At 51.3% G+C, this 16,377-nt stretch overlaps 1 protein-coding gene across 4 annotated transcripts in view; it reads left to right on the forward strand.

Moving 5' to 3' along the window:
• Positions 1 to 16,377, forward strand: part of ST3GAL4 (ST3 beta-galactoside alpha-2,3-sialyltransferase 4) — a 59,563-nt gene that overhangs the window by 41,738 nt on the left and 1,448 nt on the right. For 3 of the 4 annotated variants that reach the window (XM_050755724.1, XM_050755725.1, XM_050755727.1), the window contains exons 2-9: positions 9,497 to 9,572; positions 9,875 to 9,959; positions 10,325 to 10,405; positions 10,635 to 10,732; positions 10,947 to 11,007; positions 11,269 to 11,364; positions 11,476 to 11,665; positions 12,433 to 12,576. In XM_050755724.1, the coding sequence (XP_050611681.1) occupies positions 9,557 to 9,572; positions 9,875 to 9,959; positions 10,325 to 10,405; positions 10,635 to 10,732; positions 10,947 to 11,007; positions 11,269 to 11,364; positions 11,476 to 11,665; positions 12,433 to 12,576 (771 nt within the window). In that variant the 5' untranslated portion in view covers positions 9,497 to 9,556. The remainder of the gene's footprint in view (positions 1 to 9,496; positions 9,573 to 9,874; positions 9,960 to 10,324; positions 10,406 to 10,634; positions 10,733 to 10,946; positions 11,008 to 11,268; positions 11,365 to 11,475; positions 11,666 to 12,432; positions 12,577 to 16,377) is intronic. The other variant, XM_050755726.1, reaches the window with a different exon arrangement.

Genomic DNA, 16,377 nt, shown 5'->3' on the forward strand with positions numbered 1-16,377 from the left:
GAGCCAGATGTTGCCAGAGTGGGATGGTCTCAGTGAGTGGGATGTGGAGGGTTAGGATGTTATCTTAGTCTGTTTTGTGCTGCCATTACCACCAAGTAGGTAATTTATAAGGAGCAGAAGTTTATTTGCCTCACAGTTCCAGAGGCTGGGATGTCCAGGATCTACAGGCTACATCTGATGAGGGTCTTCTTGCTGCATCATCTCATGGTAGATGGAAGAAGGGCAAGGTGGAGAGAGAGAACAGGAAGGGGTCTAATTGTCCTTTTATAAGGAACCCACTCCCATAATAATGGCATTAACCCATTCATGAGAACAGAGCCCTTAACCCATTCATTAGAACAGAGCCCTCAAGTATTGGGGGAACCCGCCCACAATATTTCAACATAGGTTCTTTCTATTTTCCATAAGCATTGGCTGACTGAGAAATAGAGACAGTATAAAGAGAGGAATTTTACAGCTGTGCTGCTGGGGGTGACATCACATACCGATAGGACCATGATGCCCACCTGAGTCTCAGATCAACCAGTTTTTATTAAGGGTTTCAAAAGGGGAGAGGGTGTAAGAACAGGGAGTACGTACAAAGATCACATGCTTCAAAGGGCAAAAAACAGAACTGATAAGGGTCTAATAAACATTACATGCTTCTGAGGGAACAGGACCAAGGGCAAAAGCAGAATTACTGATAAGGGTCCAACAAAGATCACAAGACTAAGGGCAAAAGCAGAATTGCTGATAAGGGTCTATGTTCAGTGGTGCACATATTGTCTTGATAAACATCTTAACAGAAAACAGGGTTTGAGAGCAGAGAACTGACGACAAATGCTGCTAATTTGTCTGACCACAAATTTACCAGGGCAGAGTTTTTCCCCACCCTAATAAGCCTGAGGGTACTGTAGGAGACCAGGGTGTATCTCAGTTCTTAACCACGTAAGACAGACATTTCTGGAGTGGCTGTTTATAGACCTCCCCCCAGGAATGCATTCCTTTCCCAGAGTATTAATATTAATATTCCTTGCTAGGAAAAGAATTTAGTGATATCTCTCCTACTTGCACATCCGTTTATAGGCTCTCTGCAAGAAGAAAAATATGGCTCTTTTTGCCCAACCCAGCAGGCAGTCAGACCTTATGGTTGTCTTCCCTTGTTCACTAAAAATCGCTGCTATTCTGTTCTTTTTCAAGGTGCACTGATTTCATATTGTTCAAACACACATGTTTTACAATCAATTTATACAGTTAACACAGTTATCATCACAGTGGTCCAGAGGTGACGTACATCCTCAGCTTGCAAAGATAACAGGATTAAGAGATTAAAGACAGGCACAAGAAATTATAAAAGTTATTATTTGGGAACTGATAAATGTCCATGAAATCTTCACAATTTATGTTCCTCTGCCACGGCTCCAGCCAGTCCCTCCGTTCGGGGTCCCTGACTTCCCACAGCACTCATGGCCTACTCTTACGAGACCCCACCTCACAACATTGTTACGTTTAGGATCAAGTTTCTAGCACGTGAACTTTGAGGGACTACGGACTCCTCCATTCCAAAAGGGAGAGATAGGCAAGAAGAAAGGGGCAACTGGTCCAAACAACTCCAAAAACCCAGCAGGGGAAATAATACTAAATCCCAACTTGTCAAATAATCTTTTTCGACTCCATGTCCTGCCTTCCAGACACACTTGGGTAGGGACGTGGGCCCCCAAGGCCTCCGGCAGCCCTGCTTCTCTGGCTTTGCTGGGCTCATTCCATGCAGCACCTCTCACAGGTTGGAGTCTTGTGCCTGCATCTCCCCCAGGTTGCTGTTGCACATTGGTAGCTCTGCAGTTCTGGGGTGTCAGGACGGCCTTACTCCCACAGCTCCACTAGGCTTCCTGGGGACTCTGAGCAGCTCTGACTCCACAGTTCTGCTGGGCATTGCCCTACAGAGGGCTCCCTGGTTGTGGCTCTGCCCCTGCAACAAGTCTCTGCCTGGGTCCCCAGACTGTCTGCAGTATCCTTTGAAATCTAGTTGGAAGGAGCCAGGCCCATAGCCCCTGCATTCTGTACTCCAGTGGCATTAGGACCATGTGGATGCCACCAAGACTCACCACTTGCACCTTCTAGAGTGCAGGTCAAGCTGCATCTGGGCCCATTTGAGCCATAGCTGGGAAGGCCAAGGAGCACTGTGCCCAAATGTGGGAGCAGAGACTTGAGGTGGCCCTGGACAGTGAGCCACAGGTCCTGAGGGTTCCCAAGACATGGCTTTTGATATAGTTACTTCCTTCAGATTTTGGCACTCTGGGACTGTGATCACAGGTCATCTTTACAGTGCCTTTGGGATCATTCTCATTTTCTTGATGAATAGCCTCTGGCTTCATTCTTATTGTACTAATATTCCTATCAAACAGTGGCTCTGGCCAATACTAATCTCCTTATCAAGTGGTCCATACTAATATTCTTATCAAACTATCAAATGGTAACATGCCTGCACCCTTGCTTTCCTCTCCTGAAAGTTCTTTCTCTACTACAGGGCCAGTCTCAGAATCCTTCCAGTCTCTAAGTTCTGTTTTGCTTTTTGTTATAAATTCCTTTCTTTCTTTTTCTCTTTCTCTCTTTCTCTCTCTCTCTCTCTCTCTCTCTCTCTCTTTCTTTTTTTGAGATGGAGTCTCCCTCTGTTGCCCAGGCTGGAGTTCAGTGGTACGATCTCAGCTTACCGCAACTTCTGTCTCCCAGGTTCAAGCCATTCTCCTACCTTAGCCTTTAATAGCTGGAATTTCAGGTGTGTGCCACCATGCCCAGCTAATTTTTTTGTATTTTTACTAGAGATGGGGTTTCATCATGTCAGCCAGGCTGGTCTCGAACTCCTGACCTCAAATGATCCACCTACCTCAGCCTCCCAAAGTGCTGGGATTACAGATGTGAGCTACTGCACCCAACCCTGCTTTTCTTTATAAATTTCATCTTTAAATTATTTATTTCTTCTCAAATTTTACAGTTAAGTATACAGTTAAAATAAGTTTATACAGCAACCCAGATGCTTTGCTGCTTAGATATTTCTTCCACCAAATAGCCTAGTTTATCACTCTTAAGTTCTGCCTGCCATACAGTTTGAGGACCTGGACACAATGTAGCCACATTCTTTGCTGCTTTATAACAAGGATGACTGTTACATCAGTTTCCAGTACCTTAATCTTGAAATATAGAGACCTCATCAGAATGCCCTTTACCATCCATATTTCTACCACCATTCTGATCACAACCACTTAGTCTAAGAAGTTTCAGACTTTCCCTACAGATCTTCTAATCCCTCTTTATTGCCTGTCTCCCTCCCTCCCTTCCTCCCTCCCCTGCCTCCCTCCCTCCTTCCCTCCCCTCCCCTCCCTCCCTCCCCTCCCTCCCTCCCTCCCTCCCTCCCTCCCTCCTTCGCTTCCTCCCTCCCTTCCTCTCTGCTCTCTCTTTTCTTCCTTTCCCTCCCCTCCCCTGCTTTCCTCTCCCCTCCCCTGCTTTCCTCTCCCCTCCCCTGCTTTCCCCTCCCCTCTCCTGCTTTCTCCTCCCCTCTCCACTTCTTGGCACCAATTTTCTGTCTTAGTACGTTTTGTGCCGCTGTAACAGAATACCGCAGATTGAGTACATTATAATTAATAGAATTTTATTTGGCTCATGGTTCTGGAGGCTGGGAAGTCCAAGATCAAGGGGCTGCTCTGGCAAGGGCCTTCTTGCTGCATCATCCCATGGTGGAAAGTGGAATGGCAGGACAGATCAAGAGGGGACCTAACTGGCCTTTTATAAGGAACCCCGTCCCACAATAATGGCATTAACCCATCCATGAGAGCAGAGCCCCATGATCTAAACACCTTTTATTAGGCCCTACCTACACTGTTGCACTGGGGATCGAGTTGCAGCATGTGGACTTTGGGGGACACATTCAAACCATAGCAGGCACCTTAATAAAGGTGGAAAAGGGATGTGGCAGCTACAGTGGGAGGGAAAAGGTGGCTCCCTTAGTGTGCTTGGGAGGAGGGTAAGAGATGCATTTGCAATTCTCATGGCCACAAACTGAAGGGGCCTGGTTACCTGATAAGGAGCGTTGGCTTCGTGTAAGGAATGTGGAGCAATTGAAGCGAGAGGGTGGTTTGATCCATATCATTTCTTAGAAGGATACCATGTTGGCAGTTTCGAAGAAGAGGCATGAGTGAGGAAACACTTGTGGTGAAGAGACCGGTTAGGAAGCTGTAACTTGGGGTGGGATCTGGAACCAGGCTGTGACTCTGGAAGGGGAGCTGGAGGGCTGCACTCTGAAGTATTTCTGAGGGTCTAGATAATGTGACCTTCACAGTGGGGCTGAGTTTTGTAAAATCTGACATCCCCAGTTTCACCTATGATGCCAGGCCTGTGGTAAGGAGCTTAGCAAGCATTTGCTAGAATATGAGCAAATGGGGGTATAACTGATAATATTTAGGAACCATGGCGGGGGTGAAAGAGGGAGGTGTTGGGAGACTGGGTTGATAATATGGGGGTTGGGAGCAAGGAGAGAGGCTAGCTTTGAACATATTCCATTTGAGGAATTTAAGATCATCCAGCTAGAATATTAGAAATATTAGGATGGGATGTGGAAGAGAAATTAGCACTGAAAATAAAGAGTTCAAATCATCAGTGTATGAATAGTAGCTAAACCTCTGAAAACAAGTGAACTTGTCCCGTGAAAATGTGTAGCAGGGGAGAAGCAGAGGTTCAAGGACAGCGCCCCCGAGAATGCCAGCATTTAAAGGGTGGACCCTTGGTGGCTCACGCATGTAATCTCAGCACTTTGGGAGGCTGAGGTGGGCGGATCACGTGAGGTCAGGAGTTTGAGACCAGCTTGGCCAACATGGTGAAACCCTGTCTCTACTAAAAATACAAAAATCAGCCAGGCATGGTGGTGGGTGCCTGTAATCCCAGCTACTTGGGAGGCACAAGAATCACTTGAACCTGCAAGGCAGAGGTTCCAGTGGGATCGTGCCACTTCATTCCAGCCTGGGTGACAGAGGGAGACTCCCTCTCAGAAAAAAAAAAGAAAGAAAAAGAAAAAGGGTGGGCCCCAGCAGCACAGCCTACTGTCCGGGAGTCAGGAGGAAAACCTGGAGGGAATCTTGACCTTGACTTAGAAGCCAAGGAGGAGTCATGGCCAACAGCATCAAAGGCCTCCAAGCACAGTGGAGACTGACAAGAGACCTTTCTTAGGTTTGGCAATTAGAAGGTCCCTGGCCTCAGCAAGAGCAATTTCAGAATAAAAACAAGGGTGGAAGGACTGGTGTAGGGGTCGGGGGATAGAGTAGGAAGTGAGGGTGTAGTACAGGTGAAGAAGTTTGATCACTGGAGGGAATGAGGGAGATGCGGGGGTAGCTTGAAGAGCAGAGAGAGGTTTGTTTGTTTGTTTGTTTTAGGAAGAAGGAAGCTTGGGCATGTTTATAAGTCAGAGAATAGAGAAGGAGAGGTGGGAGACACAGGGCAAAGAGGAGTCGGTTGGAGACTATTCTGTGAAGGTGAGGTGGATCTGGTGTCTAGGTGGAAGGATTTGGGGCGAAGAGGGAAGGTAGGAGAGTCTAGAGGTAGGCAGCAGGCAGACGGGGGCTCCAGGTTTTCCCTACAGAACTGAGGACAGTGATGGCCAGGCATGGTGGCTCACGCCTGTAATCCCAGCACTTTGCGATGCCAAGGTGGATGCATCGCTTGAGGCCAGGAGTTCAAGACAAGCCTGGGCAACATGAGAAACCCCATCTCTACTGAAAATACAAAAATTAGCCGGGCGTGGTGACACATGCCTGTAGTCCCAGCTACTCAGGAGGTTGAGGCACAAGAATCACTTGAACCTGGGAGGCGGAGGTTGCCATGAGCTGATGGCACCACTATACTCCAGCCTGGGTGACAGAGCAAGACTCTGGAAAAAAAAAACAAAAAAACTGAGGAGAGTAAGAATAAGTGATCGCTTGTGATCACAGACCCAGCAAGTACACCACGAGCTTCTGCCCCTCTGGTCTTCCCAGACCCCTTCCCTAGAACATTAAGCCGTATCACTTTTATGGGTCCAGGGTCTCTGAGGGGCTGGGCACCACACTGTGCCCCTGGGGGCATATCTAGTTCTGCCCCTCTTGGTTTGGCGGGTACCTGCTGGGTACTCACTGTATGTTAGGCCATGAATGCTGGGCAGCAGGAGGCATGGTTTCTGCCTCCACTGGGCCTTATTTCTTCACCTTGTCCCCCAGTTCTGCCCTTGGGCAAGTTCTGTGGCAGAACTGACCAGCTCCCTTCGGCCAGGGGCATCTTGGTTCCTGGCAGAGCACCAAGAAGAGCAGATTGTCTTCCTGCCCGGGGGCACCTTTGCCCAGCAGGTCGGGTGAGCTGGCCTCCTGGTGAGAAGCTGGTGCCCTTGGACATGAGTGGATTTGATGCCTGCTTTCCCACCCAGATACTCTACTGTGGCTTTTCTCCAGCCCTTTATGCTCAGAGCTAGACCAGCAATGTGGGGTAGCTGCTGGGAGAAGGCGTCATGTTGTCTTGAGGCAGCAGCCAGCCCCGGAAGCCCTGGAATGCCTGGGGCCACTGAGCAATCCTCTCGCTTGGCCCCACAAGGGGAGGGGGTGGGCTCGTGAAATCCCTCGTTGGGTATAGCAGAGCAAGCCCTAAGACTCGCCCAGTCTGCTTAGCGCAACACTGACGCTGTTTTGGAATGAAGACAAGACAATGTAGAACTTTACTGGGGAAGAGGTCGAAGAAGGGCTAATTGTCTTGTTGTTCAGGTCTGGTTAGGGCTGCTCACCTCTGACGCCAAAGGTCTTTTCCCTGGAGGACAGCCCTGGAGGATGTCTGAGTATTTGTCTTTCGCAAAAGGTGAAATGAGTAGTGTTTCCCCACCCAGGCTGCATTTTAGAATCAGGGGAGGTGGGTCACTGGTTTGTTTCACTATTCACTATTCATACTTGGGCCCCACCCCTAACCAATTAAATAAACATCGTGGAGAGTGGGGCCTAGTAAATGTTGAAGCTCCTCAGGTCATTGCATTGTGCAGCCAATGCTGTGACTTATGAATAGAAAGGAAGATGAAATGCACGCTGGTCATGCAAGGGAGTTGTAGAGAGGGAGCAGGGAGGGTGAGAGAGGCTGCAGTTCATAATGTCCTGAAATGTTAGAGCTGGAGGGATCCCGGTTCGGAGCACTGCAACTCAAAGAGTAGTTCCAGCCACACAGCAGGCCCCATTAGGGAGCTGGTTAGAATGCAAATCCCCGCCTGCCCTGTACCCCCATCTGGCACCCTCTGAGTCACAATGTGCGCATCAAGGTTTGAGAAGTGTGCTTTCAGATCACCCACAGATCATCCAGACCAGTGGCTCTCAACCTTGGCTGCGCTTTAGAATCACCCAGGGGGCTTCAGCGAATTCCAGTGCTGGGCTACATGAATTAACTCAGAATTTCTAGGTGTTGGGACCCAGATACTCATTTAAAAAAAAAATGTTTTTTAAGTATTTCAGGTGAGTCTCCTCTTCAGCCATAATCAAGAACATGAGGCTTGACCAATGCTTCTCAAACTCGGACAGATACATGAATCGCCAGGCTATCGCGTTCAAATGCACATTCTGATTTTATAGGTCTGGAAGGGGGCCAAAGAATCCACTTGTCTAAGAATGGCTCTGGGATGCCCATGGGACGGATCTGGCCTTTTTTGAGCAGTGGGAATAGGCTGACTTCTCAGTTTGACAGCAAGGAGACTGCAGGTCAGAGAGGGAAGTGTGATCGTCCACGGTAACCAGCCTGATACACATTCAGTACTTTCTGATGTACTCTACTGTGTGCCAGGCAGCGTGCTACATGTGGGACTAGAGCTGCGAACGGGACAGACCCCATTCCAAGCCCCCCAGAGCTTATATCTCAGTTGGGGAGATGACAGAAAGCAAATAAGTAACTAAGCTGATGACAGATGGGAAATGCCATGAAGGCGAGGAGGGCCGTGTGTAGGGAATGACTCAGAGACTGCTGTGGGGTGAGGGGTAGGGAAGGCATGCCCCTTTCAGAAGAGCTGTCTGGGGAGTTACTAGGACAACACCTTTAACTGGGAACTTGTGCTGATTACAAACCGATCACTTTTCTTTACTGGACAGGGCCAGGCTTCATCCCCTCTGGGGTTTGGGGATGGTGCTTCTGACTCTCCCAAGGGAGTCTGACCCTGGTCCCTGCCTGCTTGTTTCCTCTGACTCAAGACTCTGATTCTTCAGTGTTTGTGGGCTCAGAGCGGGGCCTGGGAATGAGTCTGCTGGGGAGCAGGACACTGACTTCATCACAAGCCAGGGCTGAGGGTCATTGGTTAATGGTGTGTACAATGGACCAGACCTCATCCAGATGCTATCCCCAGCCCCTATGAAAACATGGAAGGTTTCCATTGGTGCACAAACACTAGTGTTTGCCTCCCTTTCCTGATCGACCGTCAGATTCACATGGGCTATTTGTGAAAATGCCCGTCCCAGGCCATACTCAGGCTGACCACGGTGGTCTCCAGGGAAGGGACCTGAAATGTGTTTTTAGGAAGTGGTCCAAGTGACTCTTCCGATCCAGATCATCAGGAAGCATGGCGTGGATGGAAGAAACTGGCACCTGGCATCTGGTGCCTCTTTGTGTGGCTGTGGAAGCCACAGAAATTTCTTCTGCAGTCAGTCTGCGGCGTGGCCCTGGCTGAGCTGGTGGTGCTTGTGAGGAAGCCTTTGCTTGTGTGATGGGGGAACAGCAGCTCACCCCTTCCCGTGCACAGTCCTCACCTTACTGTCTTCGCCCTTACTGGAAGCATCTCCTGACTCCTCTTTGGCCGGCCAGACCCTCCCAGCTCCCTGTGCTCCCCATTCAAACACCTTCCCTCCCTGAGCTTACCCCATGGCCGGGTGGGGAGGCGTGAGCACTGTTTGCATTTGGTCAGAGTCTAGAAGGGATCAAGGAGCCCTCATGAGGACCATGTCATAGCCCCACCCTCACTCCCAGCCTCTGGCCTGAGCAGACCTGTTTGGCTGGATTGATGATGGAGAGGCAGGCACTGACCAAGGGACGCCTTGGATGGTGGAGAATAGGTGACCCTCTGTTGGGCAAAATAGGACTCAAGCCCTCACACAGTGAGTTGGCTTGACTTTCGTGTCAACAGTGGGCGGGGGTAGCTGTCTGCCTCCTGGAGCTGGCCCTTCCTGGGTCAAAATGCAGAAGGGGACGGTGAGAAGAACCACACATAGAGGCTGCAGTAGGCCAGCCTGGCTTGGGACCAAGTCTGTGAGGGCTGGACCCTCGGTTTTCCCTTCCATGGCAGGACTCACCTGGATCCCTGATGCCACCCTTGGAGGCATTAGGAGGAATCCTGGATGAGAAAGGTCACCCTCAGGATGACTGCCCCGGGGAACGGCTTCCTGCTTTCTGGAGGAAGGGAGGGGCGGACAGTGGGTGTGTCCTGCTCCGGTGTCTAGGCAGGAGAGTTTGTAAAGCTGACCAGACACCTGTGACTCCTATTTCCTAGGTGGCCCGAGGCAGCCGGGATGACAGCTCTCCCCAGGAATCCTGCTGCCTGCTGAGAAACATGGTCAGCAAGTCCCGTGAGTGTCGTCCGAGGGCTCCCCCACCCTGGAGGACGGGCCACCAGAAGCCGTCTTCAGCAGGATCCTGGGACCTCTGGGGGCTGTGGAGGGACAGACAGGGAGCCAGGAGCCCTTCTCTTCATCTTGAAGGACACTGGGTACAATCAGCGTCAAGCCCTCAGCCAGGGCCAGGAGAGGACCAGAGACTGCTCCTGTTGAGTTAGGGGTCAGAGGGGCTCAGAAGGGGGCAGGTGGGAAGGTGGACGGGGGCTGTACCTGCCTGTTTCGGCCTCTAGCTCCTCTGTGCATGTGTCCTGCAGGCTGGAAGCTCCTGGCCATGTTGGCTCTGGTCCTGGTCGTCATGGTGTTGTATTCCATCTCCCGGGAAGACAGGTACATCGAGCTGTGAGTTCACCTTCCATGTCGTTCCACTGGTTCTTGTCAGGGACGGGGCTTAGGGATGGAGCATCATGGAGCAGGGGACCTAGGGGGCAGGAACGTTTCAAAAGCCGGCGCATGACCTCATCCCTTCAGCTACTGGTACGGAGTGTTTCCGTGAGGGTGGATGGGGGTAGGGCCTGGGATGTCTCACTGGACCCTCACCCAGGGAGTACAGCGGCAGGAAGACCTGGATCAGTGGAACTTAACTTGAGATGATTCCTGCTTGGCACCCTGGGACCTTCACGCCATGGGAGAAGGCTTAGGCTGCCTGGAACATGGGCCCCTGGGTCTGACTGGGGCTCCTGCCTCCTGTCCTTTTTTCTCTCCAGTTTTTATTTTCCCATCCCAGAGAAGAAGGAGCCGTGCCTCCAGGGTGAGGCAGAGAGGAAGGCCTCTAAGCTCTTTGGCAAGTAAGTACTCGAGGATGAGGAGGGTAGAGCAGGGCATGGAGCGAGCTGGGATTGAGGGCAGCCTCAGTGTGAGGAGTAGATGGAAGGAGCAGCCTTGGTGGTGGACATGGGTTAGGTGAAGCCAGGGAGGGAAGTGAGGGCCTTATAATATTAGTCATGGGCCTAACCCTGCTTCTGGCATCAAGATTAATTCTGTTCTCATCCCCACCCGGCTTTCACCTCTGTGCAGCTACTCCCGGGATCAGCCCATCTTCCTGCAGCTTAAGGATTATTTCTGGGTCAAGACGCCATCTGCTTACGAGCTGCCCTATGGGACCAAGGGGAGTGGTAAGTTCCCACCCAGCTCTGTGGGAACCATGGGCTCACCGTGACCAGAGTGCTGCTGCTTCTCTGCTGTCCCTGGCCCCAGTGCCCAAGTTCTGAGCCCGGCTCCAGCACCACGGTCAGGGGAAGAAGGGCTCTGAGGAGCAGTGGAGGGAGGGCAGGCAGCCTTCAGAATGCTAGCTGTCGCATCAGTCCCTCCGCCTGGCTCTTTTTGTAGAGGACCTGCTCCTCCGGGTGCTAGCCATCACCAGTTCCTCTATCCCCGAGAACATCCAGAGGTAAGACGGCACTCCCCCGACTCCAGTCTGGGCACCTTCTCGTCTTTCCTGGCCCTGTGTGAAACAGTCATGGCCTGGCCCAGGGGTGTAAAGTCAGCATGACCGTAAGCAGGACCATGGGGTGATGCCTGCCCCATGGGGACCAGGGGCTGAGGGGGCCTAGGAAGTGGTACTGAGGCGGGCGCAGGCAGATCCAGGGCAGCGAGCGTGGGGTAGAGCAGGGGTGACTTCTGGGCTTGACCACTCCTCTTCCTGTGGCAGCCTCAGGTGCCGCCGCTGCGTGGTCGTGGGGAACGGACACCGACTGCGGAACAGCTCACTGGGAGATGCCATCAACAAGTATGATGTGGTCATCAGGTGTGTGTGTGGGGACTTCCTACTGCTGTTTGGGAACTGGATATCCAAGCCGGGGACTGTACACATTCCCAGGAGGCCTCTAGTGATGGGAATCCTCCCCCCAACCCCCAGATTGAACAATGCCCCAGTGGCTGGCTATGAGGGTGACGTGGGCTCCAAGACCACCATGCGTCTCTTCTACCCTGAATCTGCCCACTTCGACCCCAAAGTAGAAAACAACCCAGACACACTCCTCGTCCTGGTGGCTTTCAAGGCAATGGACTTCCACTGGATTGAGACCATCCTGAGTGATAAGAAGCGGGTAAGTTGGGGGACAGACTGGGGGCTGAGGCCTGGGGGTGGGGACACTGCCCGAGTCAGGACCTCACGCTCCTTGATGTCGGCCTGGCAGTCCTAAAGAGCCTGTGCGGGGATAGCAAGAACTAGGCTCCCGGCAGTCAGCGCCTTAGGCTGCCCTCCAATGGTGGTGTTCGGGTAAGCCGCCCCAGCAACTGGGTATAAAAGCCTGCAGGCGTCAGGTGGCAGCAGCCAAAGGCACCCATGCTCCAGGGCTGTCTGCGACAGGAACGCTTTCTGAGGAGGTGTTTGCCTGTGAGGAACTCGGGAGCCGAGGAACCCTCCAGCAGCCATCTCTAGGCCGAGGGTAGGTTAGAGCAATGAGGCGTGTGTCCTAACAGACGGTCCCCAGAAAGAGTTCACTACATCACTTTGCCATTGGTCACAGGCTGAACTGTCCCATCTGGCTTTTTTGTCAAGTGTTTAGACAGCCTAAAACTTTTAGTTCCTTCTACCTGTGTGGATGGTCTTGGAAGTGGTCCATGGCTTCGACCCTCTGCTTTATACACCTGGTCACCTGGCCTCCCGAGGGGGCGCCTCTCCTCCTCTTTCCCTGGTCCTCTCCTGGTCTCCCATCTCTGGCACAGACTTCACCTCCCTTTCCTGTCACCTTGTGTTCCTGAAGGCCTCTGCCATCACTTGGCGCCCCTCGTCTGGCTGAGGACCACTGGGTTGGATTTGAGAAACAGGGCTTCACCTGCTGCTGTCTCTCTTCTGACCCCATCCTCCTAGGTGCGAAAGGGTTTCTGGAAACAGCCTCCCCTCATCTGGGACGTCAACCCTAAACAGATTCGGATTCTCAACCCCTTCTTCATGGAGATTGCAGCTGACAAACTGCTGAGCCTGCCAATGCAGCAGCCACGGAAGATTAAGCAGGTGATGATGGGAAGTCGGGTCCGAAGGCTAGGGTCCTGGGTGGGGTGTAGGAGGGACGTTCCTGTGGGCTTAGGAAGCCGTGGAAGGACCCATAACAGAGGCAGTGGTTTGCATTTTCCCTCCAGGAACACACCTGTCATTAAAGTTGCTGCCGCAAAGGGGAGTCCACACTCTGGAGAACTAAGGGGCGTTTACTGAGTGGGGAGGGATGGGGACGGCCTGGATGTGGTTTAGGGGCTGGTATGAGAGGATGATTTTGGCAGGCGCCGGTCAGAATTTGTCAACTGGGGAGTTGCTGGAACAATCAGTGGTCTGATCTGTGGAACAACTTGAGCCATGCGGTTACTATGAGATATGCTTCATCTGTGATCTGATCTTGAAACCCTGGTCTGAATGAGTTCTAAGAGTTGGAGTTTCAACAGTTTGTCTTGCATGTCATGGTTTGGGATGGTGTGTCAATTCAGGGAGTCAATGCAGTTTTGCAAGTTATGGGTTTTTGTTTTGTTTTAGAGATAGGGTCTCACTCTGTCACCCAGGATGGGGTACAGTGGTACAATCATAGCCCACTGTAACCTCGAACTTCCAGGCTCAGGTGATCCTTCTGCCTCAGCCTCCTGAGTAGCTGTGAGACTACAGGTATGCACCATCACGCCTGGCTAATTTTTAAATTTTTTTGTAGAGATGGGGGTCTCACTGTGTGGCCCAGGCTGGTCCCAAACTCCTGGCCTCAAGTGATCCTCGTGTCTCAGCCTCCCAAAATGCTGGGATTACAGGTGTAAGGCACTGTGTCCGACCACAAGTTATGTGTTTCTTCTTTTTAACCTGATGTCCTTGAGCCATAGCAAGTTATGGTTTTGAGTGCAGTGCCCTGGTAGTCTTCAGCTGGTGGGCTCTAACCCACTTTGTAGCTTCCCAAGTACTTCCACCCATATCTTGGAGCCCCTTGGGGAGGCCGTGTGGGATGGTGAGAGACAGGTACCAGCAGACACAGGTATGGCGCTTGGCTGTGCTGTGTACTGTGTGGGGCTTGGCAGGTCAACTGCTCAGAGCCTTGTTTTTCTTGCCTGTATGGTGGGATAATATCCATAATGACCTTTTAAGGCCTGTTGTAGGATTTTAAAAAATAATAATGATGTAAAATACCTATTCTGGAGACCGATACACAGGGCCTGCTCTTTAAATATTTGCCAGATTTTGAATAAATGCTTTTATTGTTTACTGAGCATCTCCTGTTATTGCATGTTCGGTGGTGAATAGCTGCTTTTGTGACTGCTCAATGCCAGGCCCCGAGTCTGCATGCTTGGTGAGGAGGTTGTGCTCCTTGCCCTACGGAACCTCAGTCCAACAGAGTAAGAATGCAGCTTGCACTGTGGAGTGATAAAATTCCACAATGGAGAGTTGTTCCCAATGTTGTGGAATCTCAGAGGAGGGACAGACATCTGCTGAGAGATGTCTGGGAGGCTCCCCAGAGGAGGTGATGCTGGAGCTGGGTCTGGAAGGATCAGGCAGAGAGCTGGGGAAAGGCATTTGGCCAGAGCCAAATTTGGCCAGAGCAGGCGGCATCTCCAGCACTGAACTGTTCCAGTACAAGTGGCACTGAAGGGCAACAAGGAGGAGTTTCATGCCATGCATAGGATTACAGATGGAGAGGAGGCTGGAGAGGGAGATGAGAGAGGGCCAGGACCTGAACCCAGCTCCTGGCGGTGGAAAGGGAAAAGGAGGAAATGGACTCAACATTGTATTGGTTTTTTTTTTTTTTGAGACTGAGTCTCGCTTTGTCTCCCAGGCTGGAGTGCAGTGGTGCCATCTCAGCTCACTGCAGCCTCTACCTCCCAGGTTCAAGCGATTTTCCTGCCTCAGCCTCCCAAGTAGCTGAGATTACAGGCACGCGCCACCACACCTAGCTAATTTTTGTATTTTTAGCAGAGACGGGATTTCGCCATGTTGGCCAGGCTGGTCTCGAACTCCTGACCTCAGGTGACCTACCCGCCTCAACCTCCCAAAATGCTGGGATTACAGGTGTGAGCCACTGCGCCCAGCCTGTGTTAGCTTTCCATTGCTCCTTAACTAATACCACAAGTTTAGCGGCTAAAACAGTACCCACGTACTGGCTCGTAGTCCTGTAGATCAGAACAGCAGGGTTTGGCTGGTTCTCTGTTTAGGCTGTCACAAGGCTGGACTCGGTTTGTCAACCAGACAGTTCTCATCTGGAAGCTTAGGGGAAAATTTTGCTTCCAGGTTCATTCTTGTGGTTGAAATAATTTGGTTCCTGCAATTGTAGAACTGAGGTCCCTATTTCCTTGCCGGCTGTCAGCTGGAGGCTGGGGGCCATGCCCGGCTCTTAGAGGTGGCCCACATTTCTTGCCATCCAGCCTCCATCTTCAAGCCGGCGATGGCACAGTAGATCCTTTCTGTGCTTCAGATCTCTGACCTTCTCCGCTTCTGGTCTTGACACCCGGATTTAAACGTTCAGGTAATTAGGTCAAGCCCAGCAGGACAGCCTCTCCTCTTATGTTCAACTGTGCCATATAAAGTAACGTCACATAATCGCATCATATTCACGGGCTCCCCACACGTGCCAGGGAGGAGATCACACGAAAGTTAGGGTCACCGGGGTTCTCTTACAATTCTGCCTTATATGTTTTACAAGTGGAATTGAGAGATTTCTGACCAATTCTGGGTTTCTAGCTTGGACAGCATTGGGGATGGTAACATATTTAACTAATAGAGTGGCAGGAAGAGGAGGAATTTGGTGAGTATAAGGAGCCTGTGACCAGGCAGAGCTGGCTAGAAGGCCATGGAAGTGTGTCAGCCCAACTGGATGAGATGACACACTGGTGGTGAAAGCAACAAAGGTGGAAAAAGAAGGCCCAGCCAGGGAGTGGAAGATGAGAAGACAGGAGAGCTCCGAGAGGGAGAAAGCTGGCGTGTCGACAGGCCTGATGAGGTCCAGGAATGGCTCCCAAACGGGTATGGGCAGCTGAAATTGTGTGCAAAGCAGGTTACTGAAGCTGAGGAAGGCGAGGTTGGAGAAGTGAGAATATCAGGCTGCCCATCACTGCGGATGAACTAGGCATGAGCAAGTGAGGTCCTCAGAGCAGCCAGTAAGGTGGATGGGAAAGGTACTGCTGTCCTGCTTTGAAGAAGGAGAGGCCAGGCACGGTGGCTCATGCCTGTAATCCCAGCACTTTGGGAGGCAGAGTGGGCAGATCGCTTGAGCCCGGGAGTTCGAGATCAGCCTGGGCAACATGGTGAAACCCCATCTCTATTAAAAAAAAAAAAAAAATAGAGCGCCACCCCCATAAAGGGTCGCACAGCTAGTGCATGTCAGAGCCCCCAGGTCTTCTAAATGAGGTCAGGCTCTCCAAGGAGGAGGACAGAACACTTCCTTTCCTTTGAATGAGTTGCTTAACACTTTTGTAAGCCCCGGTTTTCTCATCTGTAAAAGGGGGCTAATAATAATATGTACCTCCAGGTGTTTTTGTGAGACTGGATGAGATAATGTCTTATGGTAGGTAGGTAAAATACTAAACATAGTGTCTGGCGCATAGTGTTTAAAAGGTAACTAATATGATGATGGTCATTCTGATTGTTAGTCTTATCTCTAGAGGCCCCAGGCCTCCCCCAGGTGTATGGAGCTGGACCATCCAGAATGGTAGCCACTAGGCACATGTGGCTATTTACTTATTTATATTTGTTTATTTTTAGAGATGGGGGTCTTACTATATTGCCTAGGCTGGAGAGCAGCGGCTTTTCACAGGTGCATTCTTAGTGCACGACAGCCCAGGACTCCTGGGCTCA

This window comes from Macaca thibetana, chromosome 14 (assembly GCF_024542745.1).
Source record: "Macaca thibetana thibetana isolate TM-01 chromosome 14, ASM2454274v1, whole genome shotgun sequence".
NCBI lineage: Eukaryota > Metazoa > Chordata > Mammalia > Primates > Cercopithecidae > Macaca > Macaca thibetana.